The following is a 15,327-nucleotide window of genomic DNA, read 5'->3' on the forward strand; positions in this document are numbered from 1 at the left end:
GCAAGGGAACAGAAATCATTTATTACACACCCCATGGTAAAAGCATGCATCCCTGTCTGAATCTGGATTCAGTGGTTCAGAGCTACTTGTCAGTACCATGTTAGTAGAATATATCATCAAATCAGTTTGTTTTAATGTTATATTTACATGATGAGAGATTTAAGTATTTGTCAAGGTATACTCATGGAAACCCATAAGGGGAACACATGAAAGTGTGAGTGTTTCTATATTCCTTTCTAGGTTTCTTCACAAGGTATGCATTGCACTGTGGGTGAAAATGTGGATGTAAATGCAGGGACACTTGCACTTCCATGTGTTCCCTTATTTGTTACCATGAGTATATATTTGTTGTAGCATTATGGTGACGAGTGGTCCTGTGCGTAGAGTTCAGATCACAAATCGGTTGAAGGTAAACACTGTCGGGCTCATGCAGTCTTGAGAGTTTCTAGGACTTCAGTCCTGCCCCACAACGAAGCACTTGTGGTACATGTGGTCTGACCTTAGGCAAGTGACTCTGTTCAGAATTGGTTCTGTTCATCCGGCAGTAAATGGGTACGTGGTGAGATAAAGGGATGTGACTATAACCTTCTAGTGCATAAGACCCAACTCGGGTTATCCGGGGTAATAAGAATCAGATTCTGATTACAACGTCCAGTGAGCAACTGGGCACTATATAAGTAAATTATTATTATTATTATGACCATGAGTATATAGGGTTTTATGCATCCCTTGTTGAGACAAAACCAAGCACTGGATTCATAAACCCTGAATACCCCTCATCACACTGCTACAACTTACATTACTACTGAAGAATATTGACTATCAACAGGACTATTTTGTGTTGATGCACAAGCAGTTCTGCCCTGTCTTTCTCAATACATAGATAAAGAAACATTTGAGGTCCAGTGACTATCAAAAGATCCAAATCCAGATTTGTTTGCCTGTGTTTTAGTCAGTGTGTGAAATAGCCACTGGTCATTTAGCCTGTGGCTTGTAAAAATCCAGTTGGAACAGTAAATCTTCATAGTCACTGGCCCGACTCGCTAGTGAATTTTCATGGGGTCATTTTGTAAATATATCGCTCTCTGTATATCTCTAAAATCTGTGGCACGCTAAAAGTATCGCTCTCTGTATATCTCTAAAATCTGTGGTATGCTAAAAGTATCGCTCTCTGTATATCTCTAAAATCTGTGGCATGCTAAAAGTATCTCACTCTTATCTCTCTTTGTCTTAGTTTCTACATACAAATTTCGGGCAAGTGAATTATTTTGTTTGTGAGTAACTATCAGGCATAGAGAGTGCGACTGACCAGCAAAACCTTGACACTATGTTGCACACTGGTTTGAGGCAAGGTTTGTTTCTGTCTGTCCAGTCTGGGACAAGTATTTGTAACTGACTCTGAAGCAAGCAAGTGACTCTCAGACATGACTTGTCCTGGATCTTTTGCCTGTGTTTGTGGCAAGTTGTATGTCTGTGTCTCCAGTATTGTACAGGCTGGATTCCACAAGTTTTCAGTACAGTGTATAGATAAAGGTGACTTTATCGCAGTCCAGTGACTATCATATGTTGCAAATCCTAGGTCATTTGGCAGTCTAAATGTGTTCATGAACATGCTGGTATTACGAAATACTGTGTTGCTGGTTGGTATTTAACACGTCACACTGGGAGTGACAAATGGCTGATGGACAAGCTGGGGTTGTATCATCTGGCAGTGCTGAGGTGCTCCTGTTAGTGTATTGGTGTTGTTTCACTGGCCGTTTGTCGTCCCTTGTTGTGAAGCTTGAAAATAGCACAAAATAATGACGGTTTCTTATACAATTTTTTTGCGATCAATCATAAAATGTCAGATTTCAGATCCTGTTGGGTTCCAAGGTTTCAGGACCATCTGTCGAAATTTAAGTACTATGGAAACTGGTTGTGTTCAGACTAATTGAAGTACCTCATTGCTTCTCGTTCTAAGCTGCTGTTAGAACTGAGCTTGCCAGTGTCAACAAAGAAAGTGATCGCAGCTGCGAAGGTTTGTTTGCAGTGCGACTCAAATTTTGGGAAATCATACAGACAAACTGACAGGTCCGAAACTTTACAAAAAAATAAGCAAGAACTCTTTCAGAGAACCTCTGCATGGTTTGTGTTGCCAAGTTTGATCAGTTGGATAATTTAAAAAGCGAATTGTGATTGCTATGGTCAACTTCCCCAAAAAAGACACCTGGTTGACTAAAAAGTCAATTCAAGGGAGGTAATAAATTCATTGAGCTGTAGAAGCATCCAGAATATAGTGGAGATTCATCGGAACAAAAGCCCTGGAGAAATCGAGGATGACTGCCTCAAGGACCTCTTCATTCCTAACATGGACAGTGGGGAAGCCTAATGGTTCAAGCATTCGCTCGTGGTGCGGAAAACCTGGTTTCTGTTCACTGCATGGGTACAATGTGTGACGCCCATTTCTGGTGTCCCCCACCATGATATTACTTGAATATTGTTAAAAGCGGCATAAAACCAAATTCACTCACTCATTCCTAACACTGGGAATGCATTTAATGAAATGACATTTTTACCAAACTGTGTGCGTTTTCTGCTAATTATTGCTCTAGTAGAGCAAGACAGGCTTACTGTTTTTAAAAGGTTAATAGAAATGTAATGATAATGTACACTGTCGTCAGACTCCTCATTGTCCTCAGTGCCCTTGGTTTGGTACTTGATCTCTTGGTTTAGATCAGAATGTGTTTGTCCACCAGGAGCACAGACCTGACAATCGTCGTTAATGTAAAACTCAGTAGTGTAGAGGAGTCGAGATATTCTCCTTACGTTCTTGGGGGGGTTTGACTGCCCACTTCAATTGAAGAAGCCCCAGTCGCTGTCTGGGCTGCATGTAGAAGGGGCAAGGGCCCTGAGCTGATGATGAGCCTTACCGGTCTGACAGCGCCAGGATCATCCAAACTCTCTCTGCACTATTTTTCATCTGTAAAATAGAGATAAGAATAATGGCCATATATATTGTATCCTCACACTTGGAGTTATCTCCAAATACCAGTGGTACGTTCTTATAGTGTCCATCTCTATTTTGCCTTGTATTCCTCTTGAAATGTATTTCACAAGATAATCTAGACTGACGTCTCTCTGGTCTTGACTTCTGTGTTTACATGGATACGACAAAGGACTTTTTGTTACTTGCAGGTGGCCTTGGTTTCACCAGTTACCATGGTAACATGGGTGATGAGCAAAACAGGATGAACGAACAGCAGCGTCAGTTTTCGTCCCTTTATCCGAATTATTACTCAAGAAAACAAACCCCCAAGTTGAACCAGCACGTATGTCCCAAGTGTAACATGTCGTTTTCTAGTTACGGAGTCAAATGGAATCATATGAAGTCTGTTCATGAAAAGATGTCTTTCACGTGTCTGTGCGGCAAGGTATATGCCTATCAGTCCAGCCTTGTGTATCATAAGAAGACGTGTCCGATGTGTATCACAACATCATCATAACCATCGACAGTTTGAGGAGGGACTAGTGTAGGCGTAGGTCTCAAAGAAGGAGAGCTCTTTACGAATGATCTTGGAATGAAGATACACTTCCTGGATCAGAGACCCTACATTATGTGAGACATTTCATCATGATGGCTTCTTCCCCTTAGTCAGAAGCCTGGTCTTATCATGCCCGTAAAGATCTGGGTTAGAATTGGTATTCAGTAACCCATGCCTTTTGTAAGATGCGTTTCAAGGGATCGATGGGTCAGACTGGCTGACTTTGATGACACATCTCATCTTATCCCAAATGCATAGATTGATGCTCATGATGTTGACCACTGGATTGTCTGGTCCAGACCTCATTGTTTGCAGATCGTCACCTTATGCGAGCTGTAATATTGCTGACTGTGGCATAAAACTAAACTCAGTCACTTTAGTATTGGTGGATGTATGGGTTTTTGATGGAAAATTGCTGAGTGCTGTGGTAAACAGCAAACGTTATCATTACTTATTAGTTTCATCTGGAAAATGCGAAAGAGGCCTCATTAATGTCTTTGCAAATAGTTTGCTGCTAAGACAAAAGCATTATATCACACAATGATCTTCCATCTTTCCATAAAAGGCGACTATACTTGTCGTAAAAGGCAACTAACGGGATCGAGTGGTAAGGCTCCTGACACATGTCATCAGTTCCCAGTTGCGCAGATCGATGTTCATGTTGTTGATCACTGGATTGTCTGGTCCAGACTCGATTATTTACAGGCCGCTGCTATATAGCTGGAATATTGCTGAGTGCGGCGTAAAACTAAACTTACTCACTCACCCATCTTTTCATAAAAGGCGAATATGCTTGTCGTAAAAGGCGACTAACGGGATCAGGTTGTCAGGCTCACTGACACATGTCATCAGTTCCCATTTCCGCAGATCGATGTTCATGTTGTTGGTCACTGGATTGTCAGGTCCAGACTCGATAACTTACAGAGCACCGCCATAAAGCTGGAATATTGCTGAGTACGGCGAAAAACTCAACTCACTCACTCACTCACTCACTCACTCACTCACTCACTCACTCACTCTTTCGTCTTTTAGATGCTTATGTTCAGCAGGATTTGAGATCTGTGAGTTTCATAGTTAAGAAGTCTCTATGAGGGTCGCGTGAAGTGGATAATGGAACCGATGGCAGAATTTTGTTGAAAGCTTTCTTGTGTGTTATTTGTGAAGGTGTTCGGATTGACATTGCTGCCAATGTAAAGACTGCTTACGAACTGTAATCTAGACTGTATCCTACCCTGTGACATACATCCAATGATAAACATGTAATATTTCATTCTTTTTTTTTCTCATTTGCATGAAATATTTGTGATGTTTATGTCATGATGGAATTGATTGGATAATGTATTAAATATACAAGAAACAAATTCTGTTGTTGGTTTTGAGTCTGTTCAAATGCGTACTTCATGGTATGCAATGTCAGTGTATATAATGTGATCATATAAATCAGATTAGATTGTTCTTGCTAGTTGGGACCCATGAAGGTCCTAGGTAGACTATGCCTTCAACAATCCATGCTTGCCATAAAAGGTGACTATGGTTGTTGTAAGAGGTGACCGGGTGGTCAGGCTCACTGACTTGGTTGGCACATGTCACCGGTTCCCAAATGCGCAAATCGATGCTCATGTTGTTGATCACTGGATAGCTGCAATATTGAAGAGTCACATACTTACTCATCTACAAAGCAGGGCGTTGGTGGTGTAGCCAAGTGATTAAAGCATTCGCTCGTCATCCCGGAAACCCTGACTCAATTCCCACATGTGTACACTGTTTGAAGCCAGTATCTGGTGTTCCCCACTGTGATGTTGCTGGAATATTGCTAAAAGCAGCATAAAAGTAAACTCACTCACTAGGGCTAACACAGTCTGGACTTGCCAAATAATTTTTAGTTGCTTTTAATCTATGAATACAGTGGGAGCTGCCGAAAGCAGCAGCTGTCCAATCCAGCAATTTGTCAACAGTGGCACGAAATCGCAGTCCCATCCATGACTTGCACATGTATCGTAATGTTAAAGCTTTGCAATCCAGCAAGTGTCAATTCAGGATCTCTTCATAGAGTGAGCCGCACAAATATGTGTTTTTACAGTAATTAATTTTCTTATCCCCATTGTTTGTGTCAACAGGCTTTACCTCATCTCTGATGTGACCATGTCTATAACTCCTTTTTTTCTCGGTCCTCTGTGATTACATGGATATCTCTGGCTTCCTGTAAATCTGGTATATGTGCTATATTTTCTACATCAGTCTTTAATCGCCCGAAGAAGGGGCAAGAAGTAGCACAGTAATGTTGTGTTATGCAGTAAAGGAGTTGCCATCCATGTACTTGTCTGATATGAGCCTCAATGAGATGAAACATTTAGAACCTGAGGAAATCTAAACTTAAGCAGGGGGTAGCATTGCAGAAATGGCTGAACAGAAGGGAAAATATTGTGGTTCAAGGACTGTGAGATAGACTAGCCTGTTTAGCTTGGAACTGCGTATGAAATGGGTCCCTGTGCCTGTTATTTCTTGTAACTGGTGATCAGGGGCTGATCAAACTCGGAGACTCTGAGATAGTTTGTCGTCATAATCAGATGGAAGTAGGTCAGTGTCAACCAATAGTTTATCTGGCCTAGTTGCCAGCAGCAACATAAAATAAAATTGTCAGTCCACTCATGTCTCCATTCATCTGATGCACACCTGAATATCTTTGGCATTGACACACGTGAATCTCTGATGCATCGATACACACCTGAATATCTGATGTACTGATACACATCAGAATATCTGATATGGTGCAACACACTTGAATATCTCATGCGTTGCTGCACACCCAAATATCTGATGCATCGATACACATCTCAATATCTGATGAGATGCTACACACTTGAATATCTCATAGGCTGCCGCATACCTGAATATCTACAGTGCGGCACACCCAAATATCTGATGCATCGATACACATCTCAATATCTGATGAGATGCTACACACTTGAATATCTCATAGGCTGCCGCATACCTGAATATCTACAGTGCGGCACACCCAAATATCTGATGCATCGATACACATCTCAATATCTGATGAGATGCTACACACTTGAATATCTCATAGGCTGCCGCATACCTGAATATCTACAGTGCGGCACACCCAAATATCTGATGCATTGATACACATCTGAATATCTGATGAGATTCTACTCACTTGAATATCTCATAGGCTGCTGCACATATGAATTTCTGCATTGCTGCAATCCATCTTTGTAGCAAGCAGAACCCTCCATTATTTTCATGTTACAGCAGGTCCGTACCAATTCCTGTTGCTTCTACAAGACATGATTCTACATCACACAAGGTGATTTGTTTGATGGCTTATAATGTCAATCACAGGTTTGTCTGATCCGATCTGTCTGATCTAACAACACATGTGATTAGACTTTGTCAAATCAAAATTGTTAAAATGTCATTGTGCAATGGCAATCATTCCTTTACTGAACAGCAAAATAAATGCAACTCTGGGTTTTTCAATTTTTTTAATGGAAGACTTATACATGAATGCTTACTTTTAAGAGATTTTATTTTTAAAAAAAATTCGCTTTTTTTGCCTTTCAGTAAATTTCATCAGATTATACATGTTTATATGTCAATCACGTTCAGATGACAGTATAAACTCTTGCTACAGCAATATGTTACTCAGACATCGGACATACTCGGATGATGGTTCATAATTAAGATAAACTTGTCTTTGATAAGTTAGTAACTTGTCTCATATAAGTTCATGCAATAATTGACAAAACAATGGATGTTCTTAAGCAAGCATAGACCCATAAGATGATATACCTCTTGGCAGTAATTGTCACTAGTCTCCTATAGTATCGAGTGTGAAAAGCGCTCCTTCCTCAATGCCTGGACTGGAATCCATTTTTTTGTTTTTTTCAGATAATCGCGGTCACAGTGGTGTGACTCGGAATGTGCCTAACAATCAGATCTGGAATTACGGACTCAATCAGTATTCTGTGATGGACCAGGTTAGGTTCTGCGAGGTCCCCCGACTTCCGACCAGCACTGAGTCAAGTCAGGGTGGCTTCCCTTGCACTCAGTGTAATAAAGTGTTTGCAAGTCATGGGTCAAGACGAAACCATATACGTTCGTTCCATGAACGGATGTCATACACGTGCATTTGTGGTAAAGTCTACTCGTATGAATCGAGTTTGCTTCATCACAAGAAAGTCTGTTCTGTCTGCATTGAGGCAACCAGCTAGAAAAGGTGATAAACATTCTCTTTGCTGTATATTTGCCAGATCTATGACCCCTGAGTTGATCTTCAGTAACCCATGTTTGTCGTAAGTTGCGACTGACATGGCTGACACATCACCAGTTCCAATTGTGTAGATCGATGCTGAAGCTGTTGATCACTGGATTTTCCGGTCCAGACACGGTTGTTTACATACCACCGCTGTATAGCTTGAATATTGCTCAGTGTGGCATAAAACTAAATTCATTCGCTTTGTATTGTTATATCTCTGTAAAGGTGTGTTTGAAACAAAATGGTGACATTACTTGATATTTGTGCAGTAGCGAATAATTTAATAACAGGTCTGGTAAATCTGATGTCAGCTATTATCAATGAACCTGTTAAGCTAACTGATGTTTCAAAAGAAACATGTTTGAAATATCAAATTAAAGTTTAGAAGTATGATTTGTTAAATGAAGACATACAACTGATGCAGTGTCCCTGACTCTTAAAACTGATGTGTAATCAACATGCAGGCGTGCTTGCCTCAGTAGAAAGTATCTTTGATTGCTATTGTTAGTGCCTGTTTTATTGGCAGAATGTTGTTACTGTGTCATTTCATTGCCCATTTGATTTTGTTTTGGGCTTTGCGATTATTAATCGATTACTGAGCTCCGATTACCGATCTGCATATTGTGAGCGTTAACCAAAGCTGAAAGCAGCATAAAACCAACCTCACTGACCCACTCATGAATTTAGAGTTTTGACAATTTTATTGACTGTTTTTGAGTTCTTGTCAACACAATGTCAATCATTTTAAGTGTATGAATTGGTTTTTACGTAGACACTCTCACTTATATCAGTGGACATCAAATGTCAGTTTTGAATTATTTCACAGAAATTTAGCTGTAGCATTGTCAGAAATTGGAATGCAATGTAACTAGAAAAGTTGATGTTGTGTTTCGAGTGTGCATTTTTTCTGCTATGGTTTTAGTTCTCATATGGTACAGTCAACATTAAATGGTTATCTTCATTGATGGATACATCGTTGATGTATTAATACATTGATGGTTACATGGATACATCATCGGGTTAACTTGTGGAGGTATTCAGATCATAAATTACCTTTGCTGGATCCATTTTGTCTGAGAGCAACATTATAGCTGGACAGTTTTTTTCTCAATTTCAGTTTGTTATTTATGTGTTGGTAATAGCAGGAGGGGAGTATTCCCACCACCACCTGACATAAATAATCATTTGACTGCATGACAGATTTGAATTTAATGTGATCTTAGTTCTTTCTTGTTCAACGTCCGTCTTTCAGTAGTAAAACTGGGTAGCACTAAGGACTCAAAAATATTTTTATTGCTTTCAGGTTGTCATGGGTACGATAACAGATTTACTGGGCCCATTTCATCATACGCTTTTGTCCAAGTAGATGAACAATTTGGACAAGAGTTATTCCCCCTGAATCGCAAAGGTCATGGTCGACCATACCCTGAACCTATCGAAGGGAACTACCCTTGCTCTCAGTGTGACAAGGTGTTTTCAAACTCAGGCACAAGATGGCATCATGTGGCTGCAGTTCATGATAAGATAGTGTTCACGTGTGAATGCGGAAAACAGTTCAACTACAGACACAACCTAGTGAGGCACAAAAAGACACAGCATTGTGGCTGATAGACCCTCAAGAATCTGAAATATGTTTTAAAAACAGTACTTGATTTGATATATTAGATGCCAAACAAATCAAAGAGCTGAAATAGGTTTTCAGAATAATACTGACTTGAATGAAATATATGCTTAATGGGCAAGTACTAGTATATACACATCATTGATAATCTACAGGATATACAGTCATATAAATCTCCGCTAGTACCCTGGTACCGTGTGATAATTTTATTACCTCCCTTTGCTGGATCTGCCTTTTCACAGCAGCGAATCAGATTTGCCGTAACAATCAAGCTTGCCAGTGTCAACAAAGATGACACTCGCTGTATGACTCACAATCAGGGGGAATATCATACAGACAAATTGACAGGTCTGAAACCTTCGGAAATGTATCCAGAACACCTGCCTCTGTCAGGATACCTCTGTAACAATTGTGTTGCCAAGATTTATCAGTTTGATAAAAGAAGCAGAAGTGTATTATGACAGAAGCCTTGTGATTAGCTGTGCTCAACTTCCCCGCATAAAGACATGTTTGGATAAATAGCCAGCAAAGGGATGTAATGCAAGTACCAGGTTGAGACTTTGATGCATTCAGGGTACTAGTAGAGATTTATCGACATCTCAGACTAGTTGCAGAAGGTGAATCAGTGTGGACAATTCCAATTTCTTAGGTCAAGTGAGTGATAATTGTTTTTGTGTATCTTAAAATGAACATAATTCATACTGACAAACATGACTGATTTTTTTGTGTTAAAAATCAATGTAGTCCAGGAGTGAGGCACTGTTTGTTATTTTGAATTCTTCAGGGTTTGTTTTCTTACCATGATAGAATCTACATCATTAAGGTGTAATAAGGAGAGCAACTTGTGTTCTGTGCCAGTTTTCTGTTGTTGGGATAGAAATTTACACAATAGAGTGGTCTGTAAATCAAGGAAATAGTTTTATACGGTAAATAGCTGATGTACAAAGCAGGGTAGACAACTCTGTTGAATCCTTCCAGGTAGAAAAGAGGAAATGTGGACTGCCCACATCCGTTTTAAGACAATGTTGAGGAATTTTTATCATGCATGTGTTTTAAACTTCAGTTCGGTCAAATGCTAACATCTGACTTCACCCAGAACTATTTTTATAGTTGTAGTCATGTATGAAGAAACTGGAATATTTCTTTTCAGGTAACATTCTCGTTATTGATATATATATTCAGAATAAAAATGAATGTGAATATTTCTTAATGTTATATATTTCCAAGTTACTGTGCGGAAGTCTAACCTTGAAGCATCTTTAAGCATCAGGGGCACTGAGGTGATGCGCAGAAAACGTGGATGTCTTCAGTGGACAGTCAATCAGTTATGTCAGGTGGATGTGTATTAAGACCTGAACATGTATTTATTGAACAGGAAGTTGACCTGAAACTGCTGAATATGTTTCATGGTTGTTTCTGATTTGTATGAACAAAACAAAATCAGTGAACCTTTCTCCATATGAACATCTCTTGTGATGTGGTAATTTTAAGACCCGTGAAGGTTCAGGGTAGGATATCCCTTCAGCAACCTATGCTTGCCATAAAAGGCGACTATGCTTGTCATAAGAGGCGATTGACGGGATCGGGTAGTCAGGCTCACTGACTTGGTTGACATGTCATTGATTCCCAGGTGCTCATTCTGTTGATCACTGGATTGTCTGGTCCAGACTCGATTATTTACAGACCACCACCATATAGCTTTAATATTGCTGAGTGCAGCATAAATCTAAACTGACTCTCTCACGATAATTTTAAGACTCATGCTGTTTATTATTGTCAGCATCGGATGTATGTAAATAAAGGTGAAAGACCTCATCAGCTTTTCTCCTGCAGTATGGGACCTGCGAGGTGGCTTTGTGGTGAATGTGTTTTCTCGTCACATAGAAGACCCAGGTTTAGTTTCCCACATAGGTTTAATGTGTACAGCCCATTGGGGCTTGAAACGCTCTATGGAAGCTACCTGTGGATTGTACCGCCACAAAAATAGTGTTTCCTCTCTGGCCTCATTTCTCTGAAGTTATGAGGTATACTCTTTTCATGTGCACATAGGAGTGATGGGATAGCCTAATGGATAATGGGTCGACTTGTCACGCCGAAGACCCGGGATCAATTGCCCTCATGAGTACAATGTGTGAAGCCCATTTCTAGTTTTCCCCGCCATGATAATGCTGTAATGTTGCTACTGTTCACTCACTCACTCACTCACTCACTCACTCACTCACTCACTCACTCACTCACTCACCTACCCTCTCGCTAGCTTGCTTTGTTCACTCACTCACTTAGTGGCTGTTCAACAATGCAGAAGTTTGTTACACATATTCAAAGTGTTCAATACCATATGCAAAGTCCGCCAGTAGTAACCATACTGGTATCAAGTATCCTGAATGTCAACTAAAGACCTAAAGAACCCAAGAACAAAACTTGTTCCATGTACATCTATCTCCACTGATAGTACCATTGAAACAGCCAAACAATCAATAATGAAATACTGCCTAGAATTTTACCTTAAACATTCTGTTACTATGTCAAATGAAATCAGTAGTCTTATAAACTTAGATCAGATTTTTGTTTAATTTCAGGTCATCAAGTTTGGGAAGGTATTAGGTCCAGCATGGTAGGACAGTCTATTGACTTTGATCCCAGCCACTTCCCCGTCAGTAGAAACATTCGGGGACGTATTTACCCCAACCAAGTACAAGGGAAATATCCGTGTCCAGATTGTGACAAAACTTTTGCCAGTTCTGGAGCCCGATGGAACCATGTAGGAGCCGTGCATGACAAAGTTGTATATAGTTGTGTGTGTGGAAAGCAGTATAACTACAGTCATGCTTTGAAACGCCATGAGAAGTCATGCATGATGTATATTAGAGCAAGAGAAAGCAACTGATTTTTATGGAAATATTGGTCTCTTTAAGACAGTGTTTTAGAAAAATTTATCAGTGCTTACAATGAGAAAAACGACTGAAAAAGTTTAATGGAACTTTCTTCAAGGTATGGTGACCATTTGTGTTTGACACAACCTTAAAATGTCGTGCTTAGGAATAGCAGCAATTTACCATCAACATGAAGCGATGAAACCAAGTTTAAAAAATCACAGTTTGGACCTAAAATGTCATGAAGAGATCATACACAAGCTGGAAGTGGAAATTTCGGGACCTCCCCCAATGATAAATTGTATAATAGACATTTAGGTGTTCATACTGTCATAACTTGGTGTCAGTACTACCATAAAATCACAAAATCGGGCTGACTTCAGTTGCTACACGTCCGACTTCAGAAAGTGAAGTACATCTACTGCGGTCCTGGATCGAATGTCACGTTGAACTTGTATGAAGTCTTTCAGTGTAAGTGATGAACGCAATATACAGGATACATTCTGAAACCCATGGTCAGTTTTAACTGGGTGGATATAACACTGGTATATTTTAAATGACTCTTTCTCAAGCATTGTGTGCTCATAACTGATGGATCTAGCTCTATGAATCATCCGTATCATCCAGTCAAATGTGCAAGCTACTTTGCTGCATGCTGACCAATGAAAGACGATGGATGGACAACTGTTTCTCAGTTAGTGTGGTGAACCCCAAATGACTGTAGCATAGTCTCAAGCTGTCATGAGTGACCAAGACAAAGTGTTTTTTCTGTTTCCAGATTCTCATACCTGGGACAGCTATGGTATCTACCGAGAATCTTCTTTGTCTGAATCAGACGCGAACATATATCAACATGGCGCTCTGTCACATGGCGTGCAGCGCTGTAGGAGGGAGAGAGTTTACCCTAAGCCCATTGGTGGAAAATACCCATGTCCAGAATGTGACAAGCTCTTCTCCAGTTCCGGTTCTCGATCCAACCATGTGGGGGCCATTCATGACAAGCTGATATTTTCGTGTGACTGTGGCAAGCAATACAACTATAGACAAGCACTGATTCTGCACAAAAAGACTTGCCCAATATGGCATCAGAAGTGATATCATTGTTCTGGAAGCTACCGCCATGATGCTGTCATGATCTTGAACTGTCCTTGAAGCTGAGGAACTTTCTTTTGCCATGACTTTGAGAGGTCCTTCTGAAGGTCAGGAACTTTCTGCTACCATCAGTCCAGAGGCCTTTTGGAAGGTCAGGGACTTTCTGCTGCCATGACTTTGAGAGGTCCTTCTGAAGGTCAGGAACTTTCTGTTAACCATGAGTTGAGAGGTCCTTGTGAAGGTCAGGAACTTTCTGTTACCATGACTTTGAGAGGTCCTTGTAAAGGTCAGGAACTTGCTGCTACCATCAGTCCAGAGGCCCTTTGGAAGGTCAGGGACTTTCTGCTGCCATGACTTTGTGAGGTCCTTGTGAAGGTCAGGAACTTTCTGTTGCCATGACTTTGATAGGTCCTTGTGAAGGTCAGGAACTTTCGGTTACCATGAGTTGAGAGGCTCTTTGGGAGGTCAGGGACTTTCTGCTGCCATGACCTTGATAGGTCCTTGTTACGAGAAAGTAAAGTTGCTGTGTTTTGTTCACAAGGCAGCAGTGAAATGTTTAAGATTTCGAGGACATTTGAGCAAAGACAGTTTGCTGACATGGCTCTTTTCTTGCACCAGTTCATTTTTAGGTTTCAGTATTGTGTAGCTGAGTAGTATTTAATTTGCAGTTCCTGTAAGTTTATAATCATCTTGTGTAACAGATGAGGGATGTGTAGAGGATTACCAAAGATACATCTAGATTTCCTCTCACAAGTGAAAATATGGTGTTAATCACAAACATTTGGAGATGGAGCGTCCATTTGCAGAGGACAAAAATATTAAATCTGAATTTCAGTTAGGTTTTTATCTGTATTTTCACTGACATTTTAAGAGTGAAAATGAATAAAAAACATGAAACATCAACCCTATGGCAAAGCCTCACTGACATCAGGCTATTGTTCTTGTGACATAGTTTGACCCATTTTTTACATTGTGCTCAGCGAATGATGCTATGCCGGAGAGTAATAATACCAGACACTTACTGTTTGATCAGACATTGTTAACGAGTTATCTCTTAGTTCAGAATTTGTGCACGGGTATATTGTTTGCAGACCAAGATACTTATTTGTGATCTTGAGGTGTATTTTCAAGGTCCCAACTTTTGGTATGTCATCACAATGTTAGAATGTATGTTCAAGTCAGCACTGTCAGCAATGTCCGGTGTTTAAAGTCAGAAATGTTCAAGATTTGTATCATGGATCTCAAAGTAATAAAGATATTTGACATGACTATCAGTCTACTAATTCAACTTGGATATTGACACTCGTCAAGCAAGTCAGTGAGCCAGACTTGTATGTCACCTCTTACGACAACCAAGATTTGCTGGAGACAACCCATGATACCCCAGATTCTCAGCTTAGTAGAAGTATGTAAACTTCAGAGAAGCTTCATTTCTCTTAATACAATGTGTGAGGCCCATTTTGGGTGTCCCCTGTTGTGATATTGCTGGAATATTGTTAAAAGTGGGGTGAAACTAAACTCGCTCATTTCGCTTACCCTTCCACTTTTGACTACAGCTTCAGAAATTTTTTGTTTCTAAAGTCAGCCTAGACAACTTCTGAGAACCTTACTTTACAAATTATGCTGCTTGTCCCGATTCAACAAAACAAAACTGTTTTTTTGTGTTTACATTTGCTGTCATTTTGTTCCTTTTCAATTTTGTTGTTGTTTAATGCTGCACTCAGCAGTGTTCCAGCTATAAAGTGACTGTCAGTAAATAATCAGGTCTTGACTGAGCATATCAGTGATAAACAGCATGAGCATCAATTTGTGCAATATGGGAAGCAATAACATGTGTCAACTAAGTCAGCAAGTCTGACCACCTTATCCTGTTAGTCACCTCTTACCACAGGCATGGGTTCTTGAAGACCAGTTAAGATAGGATGATGTATTTGTGGTGCACAG

At 40.1% G+C, this 15,327-nt stretch overlaps 1 protein-coding gene across 10 annotated transcripts in view; it reads left to right on the forward strand.

Annotated features, from left to right (window-relative positions):
• LOC137281720 (uncharacterized) overlaps positions 1–15,327 on the forward strand; it is a 258,200-nt gene that overhangs the window by 38,576 nt on the left and 204,297 nt on the right. For 2 of the 10 annotated variants that reach the window (XM_067813228.1, XM_067813234.1), the window contains one exon: positions 3,175–4,882. The exons of 5 other annotated variants lie outside the window; for them this stretch is intronic. In XM_067813228.1, the coding sequence (XP_067669329.1) occupies positions 3,175–3,482 (308 nt within the window). In that variant the 3' untranslated portion in view covers positions 3,483–4,882. Of the gene's footprint in view, positions 1–3,174; positions 4,883–7,430; positions 7,759–9,100; positions 10,609–13,069; positions 14,652–15,327 lie in introns of those variants that run through there. 3 more of the 10 variants (XM_067813222.1, XM_067813223.1, XM_067813229.1) reach the window with 3 other exon arrangements.

This window comes from Haliotis asinina, chromosome 4 (genome assembly GCF_037392515.1).
Source record: "Haliotis asinina isolate JCU_RB_2024 chromosome 4, JCU_Hal_asi_v2, whole genome shotgun sequence".
Lineage (NCBI taxonomy): Eukaryota > Metazoa > Mollusca > Gastropoda > Lepetellida > Haliotidae > Haliotis > Haliotis asinina.